This window comes from Phascolarctos cinereus, unplaced genomic scaffold, assembly GCF_003287225.1.
Source record: "Phascolarctos cinereus isolate Bilbo 61053 unplaced genomic scaffold, phaCin_HiC Scaffold_1;HRSCAF=81, whole genome shotgun sequence".
NCBI lineage: Eukaryota > Metazoa > Chordata > Mammalia > Diprotodontia > Phascolarctidae > Phascolarctos > Phascolarctos cinereus.
In genome coordinates this window covers 206,307,969-206,334,749 of record NW_027555514.1, presented here as the reverse complement: position 1 = coordinate 206,334,749, position 26,781 = coordinate 206,307,969, and the positions used below count along the sequence as shown (strand labels likewise).

Sequence of the window (26,781 nt, the reverse complement as noted above, 5' to 3'; positions counted from 1 at the left end):
AGTCAGGGTTTGCATAACATTCCTATTGTCTTGTCCTAGATAGAACCTTACCATATGCTCTTGAACTTTTTCCTCACTCATTTCAGGCTAGGGCCACACAACAGCTCTTCACTGGGGTCCCATATCCATATCAATGAACCATGACCTTCTACAGGTTTCGAGAACAAGTGTCAATTGGCAGCTCTGTTGCTTACTAACCCTTTTGGGGTCACAGATCCAGGATGGTCTGAGGAGAGGATCCAAACCTAAGGTTGGCATTCCAGGGTAAGGTAGTATTGTGGGACCTTTGCCTGAACTAAGTGAGAAACAATTTCAAAAGCATACAGTAATTGTGTGGTCTGACTCTAGGAGAAGGGGGAGGGTGGGGAGAGTCTCAGTTCCAACTTATAGTGCAGTTTGAAGCCTTCAGTGGCATAACCAGGGCAGGAATCCCAGATCATAGGTGAGCCTACAGTTCCATTACTCTAAACTAGCAAATCTCTGCAAACAGTTGATAGCTGAATCTAACTGAAAGAGAGACATAAAGAGAGAGACAGAGAACCTAAACTCCATATTTGAAGAAATCATAAAAGAAAACTACTCAAATTTCTTAGAATCAGAGGGAAAGGTTGAAATTGAAAGAATTCACAAACTACCTACTGAAAGAAACCACAAAATGAAAATGCCCTGTAATATTATAGCTAGAATCCAGAGCTCCCAGGTCAAAGAAAATAAAAATGTCAAGTGAAAAAAAAAAAGAATTAACATACTAAGAAGCCACAACTAGGATCACACAAGATTTAACAGCCACCACAATAAAAGAGTAAAGAGCTTAGAATACAATAATCTAGAAGGCTAAAGATATTGGCTTATAAGAAAGAATAACTTGTCAAGAAAATGGAGTATTAAAGAAGGAAAATATATCTTTAATAAAATAGAGGACTTCCAAGTATTCCTGATGTAAAAGCCAGAACTGAGTAGGAACTTTGAAATACAAATATAGGAGTCAAGAGAAATATGAAAAGGTAAACATGAGTGAACAAATATAACAGACTTCTCAATGATAACATGTTAACATTCTAAAATGGCTAGATGATACATACATATGTGTGTGTGTGTGTATACATATATATGCATATATGTATATATTCTCAAGAATTTGAAGGGCTGTCATGTGGGATTGAGATTAAAACTTATTTGTTCTTTTTGGTTCCAGAGAATAGAACCAAAAATAATAAGTGGAAGTTACAAATTTAAGAAATAAATTTAAGCTTGATGTCTCGAAAAACTTTCTAGTAATTTGAGATGTACAAAAGTAGAGCTGGCTGCCAAGGGAGGGGGTAAGTTTCCCTGCTGTGGAAGTCTTCAAGAAGAGGCTAGATGACAACTGGTTAGGTATGTTATTGTGAAGATTCCTTTCATGAGTGGTTTGAACTAGATGGCTCCCAGGGTGCCTTCAAATTCAAGTTCTCTAATTCTATTAATTTAATTAGTTTTTTATGGACTGGCCAGAAAGCTTACCCATCATTTATAACATTGTTTGAAGAATATAGATAGATCAGCATAAATCTATTACTATTAGAAAAAATATTATTCAGTGAATCTACTGCATCATCCTTAAATATACAAAGTACAGCACATCCTCACAATCATCATTAAATAAATCTACACCTCAATTTCTTCCTTTTGAAATGAGTCATGTGGATGCCACTAGGATAAAGTAAAGTAGAAAAATATCAAGATAACCTAAAAGAATATATAGCTAGGTCTCAAGTAATTCAAATAGTGAATCCTGTTAAGTGGTCACATTATTCAAATTCATACTGTCTATTTCAATTAGGCTAAAACCAAAGACAGTTTCTTATTTTAACTTTAAATAGTGTGAATTTGAATACATGAGACCACTTTAAGAGACTCATTATTCCCACTAACTGGGTATGTAATGAAATCCATTCCCACATGAAATATTCATAAATGAAGTTTACTGATGTTTTCTATTATTAGGCTAGATAGCCTTTTATACTAGAAAAAACAGACAATGACAAATAGAAGCAATGAAATAAATTCACCTCAACAATCAAATTTATACTGGCTATTCTTATGATTTATATCCATTTTTTTTCTAAACTCATATGCCAAGACCAGAACCATATTTGTGAGACTTATGAAGATGACCCACTACAGTGCTCCTGAGGCATACACATTAAGTATTCAGAAGAGAAAATGGAATAATTAGCTTTCTTTGGTTAAGTGCCTTTTATTGCTACCATATGTACAATTCAACAAGGTAATTATTATAATCACAAATGTCTACTGCAAATTAGTTCATTTGAAAATCCACGAAGAACACAGGACTCAGTCCAGTTCAGTTTTTAAATTGCTGTCTATATCATGTAACATATGATAAAATTCAGCTACATTGCACATAGTATTTGAGGAGTAAGTGGAAGAGCACAGTGATGGAGTAGTACAAAATCTGACAGCTTTTATCTTCAAATATTAACAAAAAAAATTTATACTGAGCATCTCAGCACATAGGGCTGTAAACAAAGCTTTTGACTTCTCTCATAGAGGATACAAATAATCCTTGATAGATGATAAGCTTTTGTTTGTGGGACTACAAGATACTATTTCAGCTTTAAAGTTCTGAGTCTACATTTTATTGATCTCAAGTAAAAAGGAAAGTATGCACCATCTAAATTCATATATCAACTAATACAAGAGAAAAGTAAAACCATTTGGAATCTAGATGTTGGGTCACATTAATTAGGTGAATAAGCTACTCATTGGATGTTCTAACTACATACTCTTCCTCTAATCAGTGACTATGGAGCTTAAAAGAATTAGTGAATTTCCAAAAGCATTTAATTTCTTCTATAGAAGTCAACATCTTTTGTGTCAAAGACCCCTTAGGCAATCTATGGACCCATTCTCAAAATAATTTTTTTAAATAGTTGAAGGAAATATTAAACTTCAGTTAGAGGTTAGAAAATATAGGATGTCATTATTTTCCCAAGCATATTAACAAACTCCCTGAAATCTATCTATGAATCCCTTATGTAAGCCCTAAGTTCAGAACTCTAGTTTTATAGTGTAGCTCTATCATCCATGGGGAGCTGCTCTTTGAGTTGTGTAAGCAAGCTACTACTAGACCAACAAGTTTTACAGTGGCCTGCTTTTAGGTAGCTTAACATATATGCAGGGTCTCCACATAAGCTTTAATAGCCTAAACTTCACCAAGACTGTTGGGAAATGCTGTATAGAAATATGGTTGTACATAAGGTGTGCTTGTGTCCATAATATATGTTGTTGTCATTATTTGTCCTTCGTTCTCAAAGTGGACCTTGACATCAGGAAGGAAGATGATGCCATGACTTGCAAGTGAATTGGATTTAAGTGAGGAAGAGTTGTGCAAAGTCACCAGTCTCGCTTTCTCCTATGGAGCCATCTGGGTCCCATGGCAAGATATAAATTAGGAGAACTAGTGATGGCCCCAGAGACAGTGGGAGACCTTGGCCTTATTAGGCTAAGGTTTTACCTGAGTCTCACTTTGACTGAGGCAACATCCATTACGACTATAACAAGGTAAGTATAAAGCAAGTGTTTAGGAATTTTTAAGAATAGTTGTTTAGCAACTTGAAAACAAAGTGTGAAGAAATTTAATACTTTATCTTTAATACACAAAATCCATATTTGCCTTTTACTATGTGGCGATTTCTCTGAGGAACATAGGCTATAAATTCCTTATGGGCAGGAATTATGCCTTATACTTTAACATCCCCAGCAGTGCCTAGCACAGTGCAAGGTCTCATAGAATGAAACTGTTGAATGAGTTTTCATGAAGAGTTTGCCTTGGATCATAGGTTATTGAAGCTGCTTTGAAGACTTTGAAGCTTTCATAGAAGAGGCCAGTAATGCAAAAAGCAGTAGGTCTTTATTAGTGACCCATTTTAATTCACACAAGAGAAGTTTTAAGACATAATTTGAAATCCAGGGGGATCAGGAGGAAAGGGATGGAAACTGGGGTTCACATTCAGGAAAAAAGATATAGCTGGATTATAGACAGCAGACAAATTCATATGATTGTATCTCAGTGAGTAGCTGATTCTTGGGTTAACAGCAGGAATAAAAATGTTAATCCTTTAAGAGGTTGTTCTATTGACCTAAAACCCAAATTACACTAGGATATCATAACTCCTTTTAGTTTAGTGTTGGATCACCAGGGTTCCAATCTTCTTACAACAGGGTAATTCAGCAATGCAGATGGAAGCCAGTAGTTTCATAGGGAGGAATGGAGTGTATGTCATTGGTTTCCAATCTCTGATGTCACCAGTAGGGAAGTGGCCAGGGATTAACTAGCAAGGCTGGAACTTTCCAGCATGGACTATCAACATAGAAGATTACAGATACAGCAGGATCAGAAACAGAGGGGATAGTAGTTCCAGGGAGGAAAAAAGGGCTTGTTTAGAGGAAAGACAGCTCATCCCAAGAAAGGACCATCCTTTGTCATCTCCACTCCCAAAAGCAGAGATTTTTTGGATTGCCACAACTTGGAAAGAGGAGAGGACAAAAAGCCATAATGCAGGTAGTATAATCAACTTCCAAGAATAGTGGGAAGAAGAGTTGAGCTTTTTTTATCATTATCATATAGGATACTCTCTGAATTTTCCCATAAAGTATCATTTTGAGTCTTAGAAAAAGAATTCACAAAAATGGAAGTCAGAAAAACCTCCAAGGAAGAAATTTTCATTAAATTATCATCTTAACAAAAACAAACTCACTAGAGAACAGGCTTCAGTTCATGTGTACTTGATTACTATTATGAAGGTCTGTATTTAAAATATAACTATAATGCCCGTGTATTTTGGCTCATTGCTCTTTCCTTAATTCTTTGAAAGTCAATGAAAATTCTTTCTAAATAAGCCACCCAAAGTTTTCATCATGTTTATTCCTCAATTTTAAGATACAACAGCCATATGAACACATAATTCATAAGACAGAATGCTTTTAGAAAATCAAATGTAGGATACCAAAAAAACCCCCTAATTTTCAGAATGGCTAAATTAGTGTTTATTCATATTACAACAGGATACATTAAGGATTTACATATTTATTTCAGTATTCCTTTGGGAGACAAAACTTCAAGTATATTTAAAATAAGTGTGTTAAAATTAAATTTTTAGATTAGTTAGATTTTTCATATTACTTAAAAAGAGCACATTTCTTTTGTTGGGGAAGGTGCAACTGAATTCTAAGCCTCCATTCTAAATTATCAATACTATGACATAGGAAGAAGTTGGACAAATATATATACATATATATATATACACACACATATACACATACACATATTTGATGCTACATTATACCCAGTGTCTAGCTATCCTCAAATATTAGCACAGACTTCGTGGAATATCACAAATCTTGAATAGTGTATGATCATGGGGTCACAGATTTAGATCTGGAAGGGACCTTAGAAGTCTATTAGATAACCAGAGATCATGTTTCTCAGGAGCTAAGCCAGTCAGCTCAGAATTCTTTCAGATCATTATCTTCATACCCCAGATATTATGTCGTGCTGCTGTCTGTATATTCTATTCCATACCCCTCTTGCTCTAAGAATTGTTATCAAATCATCACTACCAAAGAATTTAGAAAGCATAGGTATGTTGGTACACTTCCCTGACATCCCACTTATCATCTCTACAGACCAAAGCACTCTTCATGGCCACCACTCCTCTATATGTATTGTCTCCCACCCCATTAAGAAAGTAGCTCCTTGAAAATAGGAACGGTGTTGGGTTTTGTATTTGTATCCCTTTTATTCACACGTAATAAGTACTTATGAGATGCTTTTCCATTCATTAATTTTCATTCATTCAGGTACTGGGGTAGAGCACTGAAATATTCAGTGCTGGAGCTACAAAATACACAGAATGCAAGGGTGGGCAAAAAAAAAAACCAGACAATGAAGTGTCAAGGTTTTAAACAAATTCTAAAGAATGGTTTGTACTTTGTTACTCCTTTAGGAGAAATTAAGTTCTTTAGTCAGTATTTAAGTGGAATTATATGGTGCCTGTAGGATCAAAATTCCCACACGGCCTTTTAAAAGCTAGGCAGCTCTGAAGAGAACATATAGTCTTTGTACTTCTGGTGGCATTTAGCAACAGGATAAAGGGATTTATTTCTCTTCTTCCTCCACCCATGTCAGCATCCAGGGGAGTGGCATTCAGTTTTGTGTGTAAGTCAGCTGACATGAAAAGAGTTGAAGGGAAAACTAAGTCTGACAGCATAGCTTGTCAAGACAGACCTGTTCTTCAACCTTCTGGATGGATTATAGCAACAGGTTTCAGAGCTAAGATTCTAAGGGAAGAAAACTGGGGAGAATTCTTCCAGTCCTAGAATAAGGATTCCTGCTCTTTTTAAAACAGCACAGCATTATCTCAGTCAAGGATTGCAGTTTACTCAGGAGTTGGTAGTGGAAGACAGACCTACCCAGTGAGGAACAAGTGCCGGAAGTCTCAAAAAGTAAATGGCCCAGCAGAAATGCTATGCCCTTAGAGGATGAAGCTGAGCCAGGAAGCAGAATGTTTTGCCCAACACAGACACCATAGCTTGCAGGGAACAGTATGAAGACATCATCAGAAATAGAAGATGTTGGAGTCCTACAGCATCAGATGCAAAAGCTGCCTTGGCCACATGCATTCTCTCAGTGTGTTTTTCTCTACTGGTATACTCTATGTATATGCCCATTATTCCCACTGATGCTGCATATATTTGTGAGAGAGTATACTTTCTCTAACACCAAAGGGGGAATGTTGTGTAGCTATTGCTCTTATCATCTTAGCATAAGGCTTTGCTTTCAGTGACACAATATTTGAATGTTAAAGGTAAATGCACTGATATGGGGCTTGTGAGCTACTTAGTTTTAGGCATATGGATCCACAGAGTATTTTGAACTTGGGGTAGTCATCCCTGGGGAATCCAACCTACCAGTGTAAGTTGAGGGAGAGCCCAGAAAAGGGACACAGCACTTATATTTATATAGTTTTTAAGATTTAATGCATTGTCACATCTACAGTTCTCTATATTTGAAACAAATATACTAACTAAATGGATTAGCCATCCTCATCAAGTAAGGTACCATGGTACTATAGTGAAAAAACCTTTGAGTCTTCAATCAGATGACCAGGATTCAAATTCTGCTTTTGATATTTACTTCTTGTATGACACTACTGGGTAAGTCACATAACTACTTCAATTTTCTTTTTTTCCTTTTTTAAAAATATTTACTTAATATTTTATTTTTCCCAATTCCATGTAAAAAGCTATGTTTGACATTTGTTTTACTAAATTTTGAGTTCCAAATTTTCTCCTGCTATCCCTCCACTCCCCGCCCTCATTGAGAAGACAAGCAATTTGATAAAAGTAACACATGTGCAGTCAGGCGAAACATTTCTATAGTAGTCATGTTGTGAAAAAAAAACAGAAAAAAAAACCAAGAAAAATGATAGAGTTCTTAGGAGTCATAAATATCTTCCCATGTAAGTATGTAAGCAGTTTGAACTTACTGAATCCCTTATGATTTCTCTTTCCTTCTTACCTTTTTATGCTTCTCTTGAGCCTTGTATTTGAAAGTCAAAATTTCTATTCAGCTCCAGTCTTTTCATCAGGAATGCTTGAAAGCCCTCAATTCCATTGAATATCCATTTTTTCCCCTGAGTTATTTTACTGGGCAGATGATTCCCTCAGTTTTACTGGGTAGGTAATTCTTGGTTGTAATACTAGCTCCTTTGCCCTCTGGAATACCACATCCAAGTCTTCCAATTCTTTAAGGTAGAAGCTGCTAAATCTCTTGTTATCCTCACTGTGGCTCCAAGATATTTGAATTATTTTTCTGGCTAATTCCAATATTTTCTCCTTGACCTGGGAACTCTGGAATTTGGGTATAATATGACTGGGAATTTTCATTTTGAGATCTCTTTCAGGAAACGATAAATGGATTCTTTCAATTTCTATTTTACCCTATGGTTCTAGACTATCTAGACAGTTTTCCTTGATAATTTCTTGAAAGATGATGTCTAGGCTCCTTTTTTTATCATGGCTTTCAGGTAGTTAATAAGTCTTAAATTATCTCTCCCTGATCTATTTTCCAGGTCAGTTGTTTTGTCCAATGAAATATTTCACATTTTCTTCTATTTTTCCATTTTTTTAAATTTTGTTTTGTTCTTTCCTGATGTCTCATGGAGTCATTAGCTTCAACTTATCCAATACTAATTTTTAAGGAATTCTTATCTTCAGTGAGCTGCTGTACCTCCTCTTCCATTTTGCCAATTCTGCTTTTTAAGGAGCTGTTCTTTTCAGTGGATTTTTATACTTTTTTTTAAAATTTAGTCCCTTAAGGTGTCATTTTCTTCAGTAATTTTTGTGCCTCCCTTACTAAGTTGTTGACTCTTTTTTTCATGACATTCTTGCATCACTCTCATTTCTTTTCCCAAATTTTCCTCTGCCTCTCTTACTTGATTTTTAAAATGCTTTTGGTGTTCTTTCAGGTATTTTTTTTAGGCTTGAGATCAATTTATATTTTTCTTTGAGGCTCTGGATGTAGCAGTTTTGACTTTGTTTTCTTCTGAGTTTGTGTTTTGATCACCCCTGTTACCATAATAACTTTCTATGGTCAAGTTATTTTTATTGTTGTCTGATCATTTTTTAGTCTATTTCTTGACTTTTAACTTTATATGCTAAAGTTGGACTGTGCTCCTGGGGTGGAGGGGGACACAGTCTTAAGCTTCAGATTTTTTGTGCTGCTTTTTTTCAGAGATAGTTCTGGGGGTCTGTAAGTTTTCAGTTCTGCCAAGGTGGTATAATCTAAGAAGAAGTGTGTTTACTACTGTGTGCTCTGGTCTGTAAGTGACCACAAGCACTCTTTTCCACCCTGGAACTATGACTTGGGTCTCTACTCTCCTGCAGCTGCAAGCTCTGCTGTGTTACTGCTTCTCTTCATCCTGGGACTGTAACCTGGATCCATGCATGGGCAATTCAACAGAGTCCTGAATCCAGTGCCAGTAAAGTGACTCCTGTGATCTCCTTTTGACCAGTTGTCTAATCCCTTGTAGTCAATGGGCTAATAGCTCCAGAAACCACTACTGCCTATTCAGGAGCCCCCAACGTCTGCTGCTGGCTTGCTGAGGCATGACTTGCTGCTATCTTGCCAGGGCATTGCCTTCATTGGACTGAGCTCTAGTCCACCCTGGTGTGATAAAACTTTCCTGCTGACTTTCTAAGTTATCTTGGGCTGGAAAATTATTTCACTAATTCTTTTTGTGGGATCTTTCACTCCAGAATTTGTTTTGAGGCATTATTTAAAGTTGTGTGGAAGGGAAATTGGGAGAGATTAGGTGAGGCCTTTTCTCTGCAATCTTGACTTCATTACCATACTCCCCCCGATATGTCAATCTTCTTATCTATAAGATGAGTAAGTGGAACTAGATGATCTTTGGGACTAGATGATTTTCTGGTTCTAGATCTATGATCCTAATATAACTTTTTTTTTGAGACTATGTCTCCCTATCTCACCTAGCCAGAAAGTACAATGGTGATTCATGAGTTTGATCAATGTTGATCACCACAAGAGTTTTACTTACTCCATTTCTATCTTGGGTTAGTTCATCCCTTCTTAGGAAGTCTGTTCCCTGGGGCTCCCCATACTGGTGCAGAGAGTGGATCAGGTTAACCCACTGAAGCTCAAAACTCCTCACCTCAAACAATCTACCGGCCTCAGCCTCCCTCACAGCAGAGACTATAAATTTGCATTACCATTCCTGGCTATAAAATTAATATTTGCAAATATCAGACTTCAGATGAAATTTTCCTGATAGAGGTAGAAACTAGTATGTGAAAAATTTGGCAGTGATAATAAAAAAAAAATAAACTTGAGAAGACTTATGTGAACTGATAGAGAGTGAAGAAAGGAGACTTGAGAGAATAATATAGGAAATAATCCCAATAACATAAAGGAAAATAGAATGAATTATGACCAACTAAAATGTGACTGACATAATGCACTCTCTAATTCCATATTTGCTATATCTTTTTTTAATGTATACAAGAATATATTTCTTATTCAGGATTTTTGTGATGGTAAATATTATATTAATTATGAGAAAGAAGTGACATTGTTTAAAATATGTCTAGGGAAAGCTATAAACTCCTTGAACAAAAAACTTATTGTCTTTTCACCCAAGAATATAATTCAAGTCCATTTCCCTTGGCAGTCAGCAAATTACTTAGACAAAAAGAACTTGTGATAGGTGACTTTCTTTTACCTATAGGGTACTGCTTTACTTTCATCTCTAAACTACTGAGAATATCTTTTCCTAGTTCCAGAACCTACAGTTTCATCGATAATGCTCATCTCAACCAAAACAGAGGAATTTTTTGTTGTATCATAGTTCCTGGGACTATAGATAATATATTTCTACATCCTCTAATGTAAAGAGGATTAACTAAAATAAAAAAGAGTGGAAATCTAATACTATGTTTACTATGTCTTTTAGCCTATCAGTGGCCTAGGAACCCAAGAAATGAAATATCACTGACACATCTGAGATAAGATCTTTTCTATACTAAAAAGAAAATATCAATGAATCATTGGTAGTATTGGTAGTATTGCACTAACCATGTGTGGAACTGCCACTCAGCCATGAGTTGATTTGAGACTGCAGGTCTCTGTACTACCCAAATGACTCCCAAATTAAAATACACATGACCTTCATCTTCAACCCTCTTGAGAATTCTGCTGGCTGCACAGAATATACTTTGATATAGTAAACTTCGCTGATGCATAAGTCTTATATACAAGCTGTGTTTTTCCTTTCAGAAGAAAACTCACAAAATCACTCATTTAGAAAGCATGTGCGGTTTATTGATGGGAAGAAGAATCAGGAAAATTTAATCAATTCCCCTTTTTTATGCCCCAGAGACTCAAAATATCACTGACTAATTATGCTAACAGATATCAGGATTCCAATTAATGTAATGATCAATCTTGATTCCAGAAGTCTAACAAACATATCTTTCTTCTCCATAAACAAAGGTGGTAGACTACAGGCATAGAATACCATATGCGCTGGCAGAGGTGGCCAATATGACAGTTTGCTTTATGTAATTATTTTTCATAGTTACAAGGAAAGATTTTATTGGGTGTCATTCTAACATGACAGTGAAGTGGTTTTTTTTTAACAACAATAATTTTTTTAAAAAACTGTGCCAGTGATGTGGCTAATGCAACTATAATCTATATAAATTATTAAAATTATTAAGTTCTAATTTCTGGGAAGAGGGCTTTTAAAATGTGTAAGCTATTATGAAGATTAAAAGGCTCCACATAATAAAAAGCAATGTAACCTCAGAAAAAGGATCTCCTACCCTTACTCCAAACATGTTATTTAACATAAACATCCACCTTGAAATTCATCCTATAAAATATATGCTTAAATTTTGAAAAAATTACCTTGAATGCTGTTAAGCAATGCAGAATCAGAAACAGCATCACCACAACCAGGAGAAGGGTGGCTAAATTCCGTATGTCCCATATAGTCTCTATTAGAGGAATACTTCCAACCTGCCAGTCATAGCATAAAGTAACTGGTGCCAGCAGTAACCAGGTGTTGAAAGCCAGAAGGTAGGAATATGTAAGGAATCTGAAAGGTAAAGGAGAACTGAACTGAATCATTTTAATATTGTAACTCCAACTTAACTTTTCTTGAGTTTTATACTATGCAGTTTTGTGGAAAAATTAACTATTCTGCTTCTGTTATAGAAGCCATTGATGAACCAGTCAAAATGGCATTCCTCAGCAGCCAGGTAGGGTCCACTGAGCTAATGGAGGAGTCAGAATGTTGGAGCTAAACTACAGGCCTTGAATTCTTGCAGGCACAGTCTGTTTGTCTAGGGTATTAATACATGAGGGACCTAAGTAAGTAGGATCTCAATTGTATCATTTCCATTTCACAATAGAGGCCTCCTCTGCCCTCCCCACATTGCACCAACCAATTCCTAAAAGGCAACATAGGATGAAGGGTGATAGCATGACTCTATGTCATTTGCTCAATAGCAACTAGGATCCAATAATGAATGAGCAACTACTTTTTAAAAGTTATATAGTGAATGATTGCTTCAGGAAGGTTGTAGCTCCAGAAATCTAGTGGTCATTTGGTCTGGCTTCCATTAAATACTTATCAAAATCTCCATTTAGTTGGTATTGATGGACACAGACCTCCAAAAACATGGGCTCCACAACATCACAAGGGTCAATAAGTAAAGGGAGCTAGATGGCCTTCTTTAGGTCTTCCCAGTCTACATTCTGTCATAGGCCCTACTCAAAACATGCAGACTTGTAAAAGACTTGGTAATGGATGCCATGAGGAAACAAAGGAGGAACGTGGTTTCTTTAAAACCAAGTCCAATAAGCCTTTGGGTTTCATTTCTAAACAGTGTGGATATGTCAGTAGATTGTTCTGGACTATGTTCTCAATCATCTGGGTTCTCCTTATCTACTATACTCAATATTTTAAATGAGTGGGCTAAATCCTAGATTATGTTAGTCCCTCATGTTGTCCACTAAACAGTCTAGACTCTCTGCCACTGTAACCTTAACATGATGCCATCAGTATAATAGGGGACACAAATGCCCTCAAGAATTGGGGTCTCTTTTAGGTCTCTGCCCATCAGACTGTGACTGTGTGAAGAAAAGTTGTGAGAGCCTTGAGAAAGAATAGTGAAGGTATACTGGGATCCTTCCTAGGTGAAAGCAAACTACCACTAATTAATCTGTCATAGTAATAGGGAAAAAGACACTAATGAAGTCAACAGCCCCATCACTAGAGGTCTGGGGTACCTGGTCTAAACCATTGATGAGGTCAAGAATTGCCTTAGATATTGGCATGACAACTTCATTCAGCTCCCTTTAGTTCAATGTAAGTTGTCAGATGCCAGCTACCTTCCTCATTACACACAAAGGGCTACTGTCAGGAAATCTAGAACAACTCTTTCATCTCCATCACTTGAAATGAACTATCTTTCACTCCTGAGATCTGGTATTCTTTGGCTTTAATCATACAGGATGTCTCAGGCAACTCCAAAGGTTTCCATTTGGCCCTGCTAACAAAAACCAGTCTACTAAACCCATCTCTTTCAGGAATTTCACCCCTTTCCTTATAGAACCCCAACAAAGAACTTACTGTAAAATTCAAGTCAAATCCACAAGCATTTAGACACTGTAATAAGCACTAGAACACAAACACAAGCAAAAAGAAAGACCACTGATCAACAAGATGAAGGATTATACAATTTTCTCAATATTCATTACTTCTTAAACCTTTCCAAAATAGGTATTACATATGTGTGTGTGTGTGTGTGTGTGTGTGTGTGTATAAAGATATAAAGTAATTCCATATTCTAAGACACTAAGAAATCTAATGGTAACAACCTGATGGGCTAACAGTAGAGAAGCCTAATCCCTAAATGCTGATCCTTACCCCCTAAGTCACCACATTCTGGCAGAGAACAAGCTGATTCACAGTCTTGAAACAGAACTCCACTCTGCCCCCTCCTTTCTATACTGTGGAAAATCAAAAGCTAGAAGACTGCTCTGGCTGAGAAGTCAGTATGGCAGAGCTCAGTACTTCAAAAATGCTCAGAAAGAGAACTGAGGAACAGAGAGAAGTGGGGCAGGATGCCAGCATATGTATGCCTTCACCAGGCCTAGAACAAAGGAGACTCACATCTAGTTGTGGCCAGTTCTATCTCCCTAAAAGTTACTTGGGGAATAGACTGAGACTAGTACAATGCACAGCATGGAAAGAGGTGTAACCTCCACTGAGGTGTAACCTTCAGAGAAAATGCTATCAAGGAGGAAAGAGGAAGAAAGTAAAAGACAGAAGAACATAAAAAAAAAGAAATTAGTGAAGACACCAGGAGAAATAAAACTCGATTAAAGACCTTGAGCACAAGCAGATAAAACATAGGAGATGATATTAACAACAGAAAGGAAGATTACCTCCAGATCATCTAAACAAGTCATTATCTGTGAATAAATATTGCAAATCAAAGGAAAATGAACGAATACTTGGTGAAGTAAAGGATTCTGTGGATTCTCAAGAGATCATGGAACCATAGTAGGATATTCTTGAATGGTTTAGAAGAGAAATAAGAATTGTGAAAAAAGAATTTATCACCTCTACAGCAGAAATGATTAGCAGAAGAGAAAAACTTGAATCCATGGTAGCAAGTCTCACCAAAGAAACAAAACAGAGGGAAGCAAGCATTACTTGAACCTTACTCTCATTGGATTTGGCTTAAAGAGGGAATAACATACATACTCAGGTATAGAAATCTATCTCACCATGAGAAATGGTAAGGGAAAGAGGAAGTAAAAGGTAAGGGGGTGGATAAAAGAGAGGGCAGAAGGGAGGGAAGGAGTATTAAGGGAAAGGGGAAAGAAAAGGAAAGAAGGGTTGATAGAAGGGAGGGAGGACTAAGGGAGGTAGTGGTCAAAAGTAAAACACTAGTGAGGAGGGAAAGGGAGAAAGGAGAGAGAAAAATATGTACAGGAGTGGGAACAGGATGGAGAGGACACAGTTACTAATCATAACTGTGAATGGGATGAACTCTCTCAAAAAACATAAGAGGGTAGCAGTGGATTAAAAACCATAACACTACAATATGTTGTTTATAAGAAACACATCTGAAACTGAGGGATAAAGACAGAGTAAAGGTAAAAGGCTAGAGCAGGATATATTATGCTTCAGCTGAAGTAAAAAAAAATCAGGGGTAGCAATCTTGATCTCAGACAAAGCAAAAGCAAAAATAGATCTAATTAAAAGAGATAAGGAAGGAAATTACATCCTGCTAAAAGGTACCATAAACAACGAAATAATATCATTACTAAACACATATGCACCAAGTGGTATAGCATCCACATTCTTAGAGCAGAAGTTAAGTGAATTATAGGAAGAAACAGACAGCAAAACTATACTAGTGGGGTTCCTCAACCTCCCCCTCTCAGAACTAAATAAATCTAACCACAAAATAAACAAGAAAGAAGTTAAGGAGGTGAACAGAATTTTAGAAAAGTTAGATATGATAGACCTCTGGAGAAAACTGAATGGGGATAGAAAGGAATATACCTTGTTCTCAGTGGTACTACTATACAAAATTGACCATGTATCAGGGTATAAAAATCTCATAATCAAATGAAGAAATACTAAACACATACTTTTCAGATCATAATCCAATAAAAATTGCATGTAATAAAGGGCCATGGAAAGATAGACTAAAAATTAATTGGAAACTAAATAATCCTAAAGAATGAGTCAATAACTTCATCCAAGAGAATGACAATAATAAGAAAACATACCAAAACTTATGGGACACAGCCAAAGCAATTCTTAGGGGAAATTTTATATCTCTAAATGCTTACATGAATAAATTTAAAAAAGAGATCAATTAATTGGGCATAAAACTAAAAAAGCTAGAAAAAAAAATCCCAATTAAATACCAAATTAGAAATTCTGAAAATCAAAGGAGAGATTAATAAAATTAAAGAGAACTATTGAACTACTAAATAAAACTAAGATCTGGTTTTATGGGGAAAAAACCAGTAAAACAGACAAATCATTAGTTAATTTGATTTTTTAAAAAGAAAGAAGAAAACCAACTTACTAACATCAAAAATAAAAAGGATGAATTCACTACTAATGAAAAGGAAATTAAAACAATAATTAGGCACTATTTTGCCCAACAGAAGAGGAAATAAAATACTTAAACAACCCCACTTCAGAAAAAAAAATTGAATAAGCCATCAATGAACTCCCTAAGAAAAAATTTGCAGGGCCAGATGGATTTACAAATGAATTCTAACAAACATTTAAAAAACAATTAATTCCAATACTATATAAGCTATTTGGGAAAATAGGTGAAAGAATCCTACCAAATTCTTTTTATGATACAAATATGGTGCAGATACCTAAACTGGGAAGAGCCAAAACAGAGAAAGAAAATTACAGACCAATTTCCCTAATGAATATAGAAGCAAAAATTTTTAAATAAAATATTAACAACAACATGACTAATGTGGAAATATGTTTAATATGATTGTACATGTATAGCCTTTATCAGATTTCATGCCATCTTGGGGAAGGGAAGGGAAGGAAAGGGAAGGGGAAAAAATTTAGAATTCAAGATCTTATAAAAGCGAATGCTGAAAACTAAAAATAAATAAATTTTTAAAGAAGAATAAAAGTAGACAAAATAGACAGAAAAGATAGATGAAGAGAATGAGGGAAAGAAATTCTTTTGTTAGCAGAAATGAAATAAGTTAACAAACAAAATGAGTTGAAGGGGTGGAGAGGAAGTAGGATTTCACTTGATTACTTAACTGGGAGGAAAAAAGTGTGGAAGAGTTAGATAACTAGATAAAAGGAAGAAAAATGGAACTAATAGGCAAATCTTGAAAACTAGGGAAAGGGGTGACAAATGGGCGTGGGAATACATGTGAAAGTTTGAGGGTAAGGGAAAGAGAGCCAGTGGATATCCTTTTATTTTTCTTTTGGCTAGGCAATGGGGTTAAGTGACTTGCCCAGGGTCACACAGCTAGTGTTATGTGTGTGAGGCCGGATTTGAACTCAGGTCCTCCTAAATCCAAGGTCAGTACTCTATCCACTGTGCCACCTAGCTGCCCCCGGAACTGGATATCCTTAAAGTAGATTAAGCTAAAATAATTAAAGAGACAAAGTACTATCTTATAAAGCGAGAGGGGGGAAAATCATAATTTGGATTAAAAAAATCAATATTAGACACAAATGGAGGAAAATGTAAACAAACTATATTCAACAATCCAATAGAATAAAAAAATGACTAACTGGATAAGAAAAAGACAGTCCTTTCCCTCAAGGAAATTAAAGAGAGTGGGGGGGACTGCTCAGGGACATAGTAGTGAATTCCAGAAAATTAGAAGCAAAGCTGGGAAAGGGATGAAGGATGGCTGGCCTGGAACCTTCCTCAAAATGAAAGCTCCAGGAGGAAATGACCAATGGAAGAAAGGAGTTGCAGCAGCAGAGAAATCCTCCAGGGTTCAAAGGCAGGTGAGGCATAATGGCCTCCTCTTTGTGGGATCAGGTCAACTTAAAAAGGAGCAACTGACAGGTTTTGCAAAAATAAGTCCTTTTCAAGGACCCCAAATTGATAGAATTTGATGTAATACCTTAACTGTATGATCTATTCCAATGTTCCCCAAATGTAATGGGGGGGAGGGAAAGGGGGTGGAAATAGTATATAGCTAGGGCCCAATTAGTAAAAATAATCCCCTGAAGTGAAATAATCACATTATTCAAATTTGAACTTCATATTTCCATTGTGCTAGAACCAATTACTTTTATATAATTATAACTATGTGAGTTCAAATACATTGAACCACTTCAGGGGACTCATTATTTATATTAATCAAGACCTAGATGTACTGTGGAGCTTACAAAGTGGGGTATAAATGTCCTCGTTCTTTCTCTGCGTTTGACTCAAACACTCAATCTGCTTTCACAGCAAGTTTAATTTCCTGGTTCCCAGATTCAGGCCACCACCACACAGTGGTGCTGTTGATAATCATGTTGAAGTGAAATTTACTTACTCATCTTACCACCTCTTAATCCCCCTTTCAGTATCTTTTTTGTCTATACAACTATCCATTCACTATAGATCTTAAACACAACCATTTACTTATAAAGACAAAAGAAATATTATAAATGCTAATATATTAAAGCGAATACATAAATAAAAATACATCAGAATAAACATATAAACCTCAATCACCCTCTTCCTCCAACGTACTCAACTACAGTGAGCAGTGTGCTTTTTTTGAGAACATACATACCACGTAAAACAGCTTTTCTTGTCACTGACTACTGATCCTTACTACTCTTTGGTTAGGGAAATTCTTTTCTCTTCTAGAATACAACTTTTGTACATGTTTTCTTATCTCTTCATTTGACCCTCACTTGATCTTCATAATTTTTTTATTTTTTAGTGAGCCATTATTCTTTTGAGGAAATTATTTTCTATTATATTTATAACTACTTATTAAATTAGAATCCAGGCTTTTTTTCTTCTGTTTCTTCAATGAGGCCCAGTTCCCGTGGAAGGTCAGTATCTGAAGAACATGGCCAACTGAGCTTACTCCTAACCTTTGGGGAACATTCTCTTCCATTTTAGCCCAGACCCCACCCAACTAGAATATCTTACTTTGTTATACTGTTTAGAGTATAAACAGAATCCAGTCTAGGTGAGTTCTTACCCTAAAGGAAATAAGCCCCTGTCCTTGTATCCCTCCATTAGAGTTTAGGGTGACCCAGCTCATGAAGGAGAAAATGAATCAAAGTGGTCCAGATGAAGATGATTCCCCTGTCCAGATAGTTGGAGGCAGTTGAGTCTCACGATCAAGCCACATTCTCAGCTGGAGGAGCTGAAGACATCTAGCCCCCCTCCTCATTAAAGGTCTACCAGTCAGGTTTGATTTTCACTTGTCAGGGGCATTCCTTTTCACAAAGATATTAAAGGCATTCAGTGTCTCTGCTGTGGGTCTTTGGCTATGAAGAGAAACCAGTGATGGTCAATTTATTGATTACTGGCTAACCTAATTAATAAACAAATATCAATTACCCAGAAACTCTGTCTCTTAAGGTTTTTCATTTGTAACACTTTCCACTTAAATTGTTGTAGCTACCGTGTATTTTGTTTGCTTGGTTCCCCTTACTTTACTTTGCATCAGTGCATAAAGTTCTTTCATGCTTTTCTGTATTCATCACATTACATTATTTCTTACAGCACAATAGTATTCCATTACATTAATATACCACAATCTGTTTAGTCATTTCCCCACTGGGGAATCTTCTTTGTTTCTATCTCTTAGCTATGACAAAAAGTACTGCTATAAATATTTTATAATAAATGAGGACTTCTTTTTTTATCAGTAGCTTCCTTGGGGTATAAGCTCAAGGAGTCTGGTTCAAGGGATATAGATATTTTAGTTACTTTATTTGCATAATTCCGAATTGATTTCCCAAATGATAGTACCATTTCACAGTTCTACCAACAATGTATTAGTGTGCCTATCTTGCCACTCCAACATTGACTGTTGCCAATTTTTGATATTTATGCAAATTTTCAGGGTGCGAGGTAAAACCTCAGAGTTGTTTGATTTACATATAAGCATTTTTCCATGTGGTTGTGAATATTTTGCAGTTCTTCTTTTGAGAACTTTTTGTTCATATCCTTTACCACTTATCTGTTGGGGAATGTGTGTGTGTGTACATACACATACATATTATTTATCCTGGATACCAAAACCTTGTCAAAGAAATTTGATACAATTTATTTCCATTCAACAACTTTCCTTCTTATCCTAGATGCATTAATGTCTGCATAGACTCTTTTTAATTTCAAGTAATCAAAGTTATCTATTTTATCTTTTGCAATTGCCTCTATCTTGTGTTTGGTTAAGAATATACTGCTTACAAAAATTTTAAAAAAAAAAGAAAATACTGCTTACCAATAGCTATGAGGCACCTGATCTATTTTTCTTCTAATTTAAAAAAATATTGATGTTTTATATTAAGGTCACATATCCACTTAAAATATATTGTGGAATGCAGTGGGAGGTATTCATCTAAGCATAACTTCTCCCAGACCACTTTACAGTTCTCCCAGCAGTTTTTATAACATTTGGTGTTTTCCCCTACCTAACATATGTTATCTTCTTTATTAAACACTAGATTATTGAATTCTGTTGCTTCTGAATCTCCCTTGCCTAATTAGTTCCACTGATCTATTTCCATGCTTTAACCAATACCAGATGATTTTGATGACTCCTGCTTTATAATATAGTTTAAGGTCTAGAAGGGCTATTCTCTCTTCATCCTTCACCAGTCACCATTTCTCTATATATTCTAGGTTTTTGTTTTTCCAAATGAATTTTGCTACTATCTTTTCAAGATATGTAAAGTAATATAATATAATTTTGGTAATTTGATATAGCATTAAAAGTTTAAATTAATTTTGGTAGTATTATCATTTTCATTATATTGGTATGGCCTAACCATGAGCACTGAATATTCATCCAGGTATTTAGGTCATTCCTTAATTATATAAGGAGTTCTTTGTATTTGAATCTATACAAGTCTTTTGATCCTCAGATGTTTTATGCATTTTGTAGTTGTTTGGAATGATATTTCCATTTCTATTATTGCTTCTTATGCTTTGCTATTATTATATAGAAATGCATTTGATTTTTTGAGGATTTATTTTGTAGCCTGCAGCTCTGCTGAAGCTATTAATTATCTCAATGAGCCTTTTGCTAATTCCCTGGGGTTTCTGAAGTAAACCAACATATCATCAGCAAACAGGGATAATTTTATCTACTACCTACCTAACTTTATTCTTTAAATTCTTTTCTCTTGTCTTATTTCTAAGGCTAGCATTTACAGAACTATAACACATAATAGTGGGGAAGAGTGGGCATACTTGCTTTACTCCTGTATTTATTGGGAAAGGTTCTAGTTTAACCCTATTGCATATGATGCTTGCTTTGGTTTTAGATGCTTTCTGTGATGTTAAAAAGGTACCTCTATGCCTATACCTTGTAGAGTTTTTACCATAAAAGAATATTGTACTTTGTTAAAGGCTTTTTCTGTGTCTGTTCAGATAATCATGTGGTTTTGGATATTTTGGTTTTTAATATAATTATACTGATTATTTTCATAATATTAAACCATCCTTACATCCCTGGTATGAATTGCACTTTCTCATAATAAATGAATTCTTAGATAAATCACTGTAATCTCTTTGATAGGATTTTGTTTAAAATTTTTCAATGTTCATTAATGATATTGGCCTATAAAACTATAGGCCTGTATTAAGTATTAGGACTATATTAATCTCATAAAAGAGTAATGGTCACATTCTTTCTCAATTTTTGAGAATTAGTGAAGAATGAATAATAATTGTTCTTTAAGTTAGCATTCTCCTTTGAATCCCTTAGGTCTAGAAGTTTTTTTTTTCCTTTGGTAGTTCCTTTATAGTAGATCTATTTCATTTTCTGACATCAGGTTATTTAAGGTCTCTATGTGGTCTTATAGTTTGGGTATTTTATATATTTGAGGGTATTCTTTTTCTTTTGTGTTCTCAGTTTTATAAGCACATAAATGCATAATATGTTATGATTACTCTTTTCATTTCTTCTGGTTTTGCTAAGATTTCATCTTGCTCTTTTGACATTTTACTGATTTGATTTTCTGCTCTCTTCTTTTTAATCAGACTAGCTAAGGGCTTATCAATTTTATTAGTCTTTCCAAAGAATCAGCTTTTAGTTTTATTTATCATTTCTTATCTATTATCTATTCCCCCTCTAATTTTTCTTTGTAAACTTTTTTTTGTTTGTTTTTTGGTTAGGCAATGGGGTTAAGTGACTTGCCTAGGGTCACATAGCTAGTAAGTATTATGTGTCTGAGGCCGGATTTGAACTCAGGTCCTCCTGAATCCAGGGCTGGTGCTCTACCACTCAGCCACCTAGCTGCCCCTCCCCCTCTGATTTTTAATATCATCTTGGTTATGCTTATTTTAGACTGACTTGTTGATTTTCTGGTTTTTTAAATGCATGTTTACTTCATTAATATTCTTTTTTTCCATTTTGTTAGTACATTCAATTCAATAAACATTTATTAAGTGCCTACCATGTGCCAGGCACACACACACACAAAAAACAAGACAGCCCTCCCCCATGGAGCTTACACTTTAATGGGAGAGACAACATCCAATCAAATATACAAACCAAGCTATATGCCAGATAAATAGGAAATAATTAAGAGAGGGAAAGTCCTGGAATTAAGTGATAGGATTTTAGTTGGGACTTAAAGGAAGCCAGGGAGGACAGTAATCAGAATGGAAAAGGGATAGCATTCTAGGAATGGAGGACAGACAGAGAAAATGCCCAAAGCTGACAGATGGTATCTTGTGTGTGGAACAGTCAGAAGGCCAGTGTCACTGGATCAAAGAGTAGAAGTTAGGGAATAAGGCAGAAGAAGACTAGAAAGTTAGGAGGGGTCTAGGTCATGAAGGACTTTGAATACCAAACAGAGAATTTTGTATTAGTTCCTGGAAGCAATAGAAAGCCACTGGAGTTCACGGTGCAGGGTGAGGAGTGGTCAGACTTGTGTTTTAGGAAAATCACTTTAATGGTTCAACAGAGGATGGATTGGAGTCGGAAAAGACTTGGTAGGCAGACCCACCATCAGGCTATTTACAATAATCAAGGTGTGAGATGATAAAGGGCTGAACAAGAGTAGTGGTGTTGTCAGAGGAGAGAAGGAGCATATTTAGGAGATGGTACAAAGGTGAAATCTTCAGGCCTTAGTAGCAATTTGGATAAGGAGTGAGAGGTAAGAATTCAGGATGACTGAGGGAGTGGGAAAATGGTGTTGCCCTGTACAGTAACAGGGAAAGTAGGAAAGGGGGAGGATTTAGGGGGAAAGATAATGAGTTCTTTATTGAATATACTGAGTTTAACATGTCTACTAGAATCCAGTTCAAGATGTCTGAAAGACAGCTGGAGATGCAAGACTGGACATCAATAGAGAGACTGAAGCAGGAAAGGGAAATTTGAGAATCATCAGCATAAAGATGGTAATAACATCAGTGGGGGCTGATGAGTCACCAAATGAAGTAGTGTAATGGGAGAAGAGATGAAGACCCAGGGCAGAACACTAAGGGACACCTATATGGTTAGGGGGAGTAATCTAGAACAGCACTTCTTAAACTATGGATCACGAAAGCAGAGATATTCATATTTCTCTGTACCACATAGAACTTTTACAAAAATTCATCATGTGCTTGTACACAAAGCTGCCAAAATGGGAAAAGGGGTCCTGAGTGGAAAAAAGTTTAAGAAGCCCTGATGCAGAAGAAGATCCAGCAAAGTAGAAAGAAAAGCAGCAGTCAGACAGGTAAGAGGAAAACCAGAAGAAAGTGGTGACTTGAAAACTTAGAGAGAAAAGAGTATCAAGGAGTAGAAAATATCAACAGTATCAAAGACTGCAGAGAGGTCAAGGTGAATGATGATTAAGAAAAGGCCATTGGACTTGGCAAGGAAGACAACATTAGTAACTTCAGAGAGAGCTGACTGGTGGAAGGACAGGGAAGGAAGCAAAGTTCTAAGAGTTTAAGAAGACAGTGAGAGGAGAGAAAGGAGGACCTATTACAGATGGTCTTTTTGAGGAGTTTAGCCACAAAGGACATAAAAGAAATAGAATGATCGTTAGCAGGAATGGAAGGATCAAATAAGGTTTCTTTGTTTGTTTTTTAAGGATAGGGGTGACATAGGCATGTTTGTAGGCAGTAGGAATTGAGTCCGTAGAGACAGAGAGATTGAAAATAAGTGAGAATGGGGATGACAATTTGTCTGATGATATGGGAGGTAGTGGGATCATTACAAGTAGAGGGTTTAGCCTAGGTAAGAAGTAAGGCCACTTCATCATGTGAAAAAGGGTGAATGAAGGGAAAGTAGCAGAAGCCATTTGAGTGAGAGATGGGAGAAAAAGGGGTTCATGGAAAATGACCTTAATTTTTCTGTAAAATGAGGCAAGGTTGTCAGCTGAGAGAGTAGGGGCAAGGGGAGTAATGGAAGTTTAAGAAGGGATGAAAAGACTTGGAAGAGATGCTATGGACAGTGGTATAGTGAGTTGATAAGTAGGATTTCCCAGTAGCAATGAGGGCCCAATAGAGGTTATGCAACAAGCTTGTAGTGGAACCAGTTGGAAGTTTAATGTGATTTTCTTCACCTTTTTTTCAATAGTATGTGCATAGGCTTGAAGGCAACAAATGGTTAGAGTGATCTCAAGACACAGTCTTGATTGGGTATAGTCAGTGATATAAGGGGTTGAAAGACTTAAGAGAGGAAGACAGTTCACCAAGGAGTCAAAATAGACAGAAGAGGAGACAGTGGCTATTCCAGGGGAGATGGCTTGGGAGAGAATTGAGGAATCAAGGGATTTCAGTGATGGTATGGATAAAGAGCAGAGTTATGTAAGGAAAGACAGAGAGAAAGGTGAAAAGCCAATATAATATATTAGTTGGATAAGGAGATTTCAGAATTCTTAATCTATGATTGTAATAATATGATTTCCTCTCCTGAAGACTTCTTTAGCTGCATCACAAAATTTTTGGTATGTTGTCTCATCATTATTATTTTCTTTTACATATTTATTGTTCCTAAGATTTATTTTTTGACTCATTCATTATTTAAGATTTCATTGTTAAGTCTCATCTTGATCTGTATCATTTGTTTGTGATCTCTAAACCAATTTCTATTCTTCTTATATTATGCTCTGTGAAGAAGGTTATTTACTATTTCTGCCTTTTTACAATTTTTTTGCAATATCTTTGTGTACTAGCACATGATGAATTTTTGTAAAAGTTCTATGTGGTACAAAGAAATATGTATATCTCTTTGCTTTCCCATTTATAAGATGTCACAAATCTTTTAACTCTAGTTTCTCCAGAAATTTGTTGAGATCTATATTTTCCCCTTTGTTTATCTTTCTGTTCAACCTATCCAAAACTGAGGAATACTGAAATCTCCTGTCACTACAGTTGTCCTTCCACATCACAGGTGTTAGAGGCATGACCTCCCACAATCTGGAAAATCTGTGTAAAATTTTTTGGCCCTCCCTTCATACCAGAGAAGTCTGAATTTTTTGTGGGGTGTTCATAATATCTTATTGTAAAATTTGGGTTAAGTATTTGATCATAGGCTCTGTGCCATTTGCTGACTTTTGCATGTCACCTACAGCTTCTGCAAAACTCCCAAAATATTTCCATTTAATTTCTTATGCCAACACACAATTTATCAAAACCACAATGGGGAAAGTCATAATGTGGAAGGGATAGCTACATCTTCTTAACATTCAGATATTTCCTTTTTGAATTTAGATGCTAAGGCATTTGTAGCATATAAGTTTATTACTCTTCTTGGTTTGTTGTCTATGGTTCCTTCCAGCATAAAAGAGTTTTCTTGTTTATTTCTTTTTGGTTTTGAATGTTTTTTTAAAGTTTTAACTTTGTCTGCTAGCATGATGGCAACATCTCCTTTTTTGGATTCACCATCAGTAAATTTTTTTCCAGCCCTTCAGTTTTCTTTTTTGTATGTCTTAGTTTTTTACGTGAGCTTCTCTTTAAGCAATAATCATAAAGTTTTCTGTTCTTATCAATCTATTATTCTTTTTCATTTGATTGGATTGTTTGATCCATTGACATTTAAAGTTATGAAAGCTAAGCTTAAATTTTCCCCATTTATCTCTAAAATGGGGGTTTTCAGGTTAAGATTTTACTCCTTTTGTGCTGTAAACACAATATTATGTTCCTTCAGTAACTTTAATCTTTTTTTAAGGTGTCCCTGTTTCCATTGGCTCTCTTCCAGTAAGGAGTAAGGACTCCTCATCTTTCATTTATTACCTCTTTCTTTTTAGAGTTTTATTTATTAATTCCTCTCCCCTGCTTTTTTCTGGCATATATACATATATACATACATATATATATATATATATATACACACATACATACATATATATACATACACATATATATGTGTGTGTGTATATATATATACATATACACATACACACACATACATAAATATATATATACATACATATATATGTGTGTGTGTGTATATATATATATACACATATATACATACACATATACACATACACACATATCAGGTAGATTACCCCTTCTTCTCTTCCCCTTCAACTAATCCTAATCATTAGGGTTTTTTATTTCACATTTTGCATCCACTTCTTTCCAAAAAGGACTTCTTTTATTCTTTTCATTATCTATCTTCTTTTTCTGTTTATTCTAGACTTTCATCGCATGACTCAACTCCTACAATCATCTGGTCTTCCTCTTTTCTATATATTCTTCATGCGGTCAAAGCTTTTATTCTAGGCTCTGCCCTTTAGGTATTTTCTGTCACTGCCTTGTAGGGCTCAACCATGGATTTCCCTTTTCCACTGTGGCTCACTCTCAGAATAATATCTATTACTGCAGGTGTCAGAGAGGACACTACTTCATGGTGGAATCCTTCCCCTGCCCTGTTCCTCCCCTCCATCCTAGGATCTATACCTTCTCCTGGTTACATTGGTTTTTTTCTCCCTACATTTGCCTGGAAATTTCCTCCCTCTACCCATACTCTCCCACTGCTCCAGGTGACAGTTGCCCCTAGAGTTTCCAACTCCCCATCTCACAGAACAAGTGGACTTTTCAGGCAACAGATCCTCTAAGCCTTGTCTACTGTAAGGACCTCATCTTCCTTCCCCTACAGGAGCATTCATCAGTGGAATCCCCTCCCACCTCCAAAGTAAGACCCTTTTCAGTCTTTCCCTCCTCAACTACTCCCCTTTAGGTTCTTCTCTTTCTGAGACCAGAGATCACCTTCCCCTCATTGCAAGCCCTTGATTTGACCCTGGCACAACTCTCACTTTTCTCTATCCCCCTGTCACCCTCTCATGTTATGATGTAGTATTATGAAAGAAGCATTCACCGTTTCCTTGTGTATATTTAAAAAGAAGCCTCTTAGTTGCCTCTCTACTGTGACTCCTTTGCTGTTACTGTCCTTCCCTGCTATATTTATTCACTCTTCCTGCATTTCTGTTGTTTTAGGTGTTTGAGAGGCAAATAATCTCTTCAGTTCTAGTTCTC

The 26,781-nt window shown here is 35.9% G+C and overlaps 1 protein-coding gene across 5 annotated transcripts in view; it reads right to left on the bottom strand.

Moving 5' to 3' along the window:
* TMTC1 (transmembrane O-mannosyltransferase targeting cadherins 1) overlaps nt 1-26,781 on the bottom strand; it is a 320,486-nt gene that overhangs the window by 148,727 nt on the left and 144,978 nt on the right. For all 5 annotated transcript variants that reach the window (XM_020975836.2, XM_020975837.2, XM_020975835.2 and 2 more), the window contains one exon: nt 11,492-11,681. In XM_020975836.2, coding sequence (XP_020831495.1) covers nt 11,492-11,681 — 190 coding nt within the window. The remainder of the gene's footprint in view (nt 1-11,491; nt 11,682-26,781) is intronic.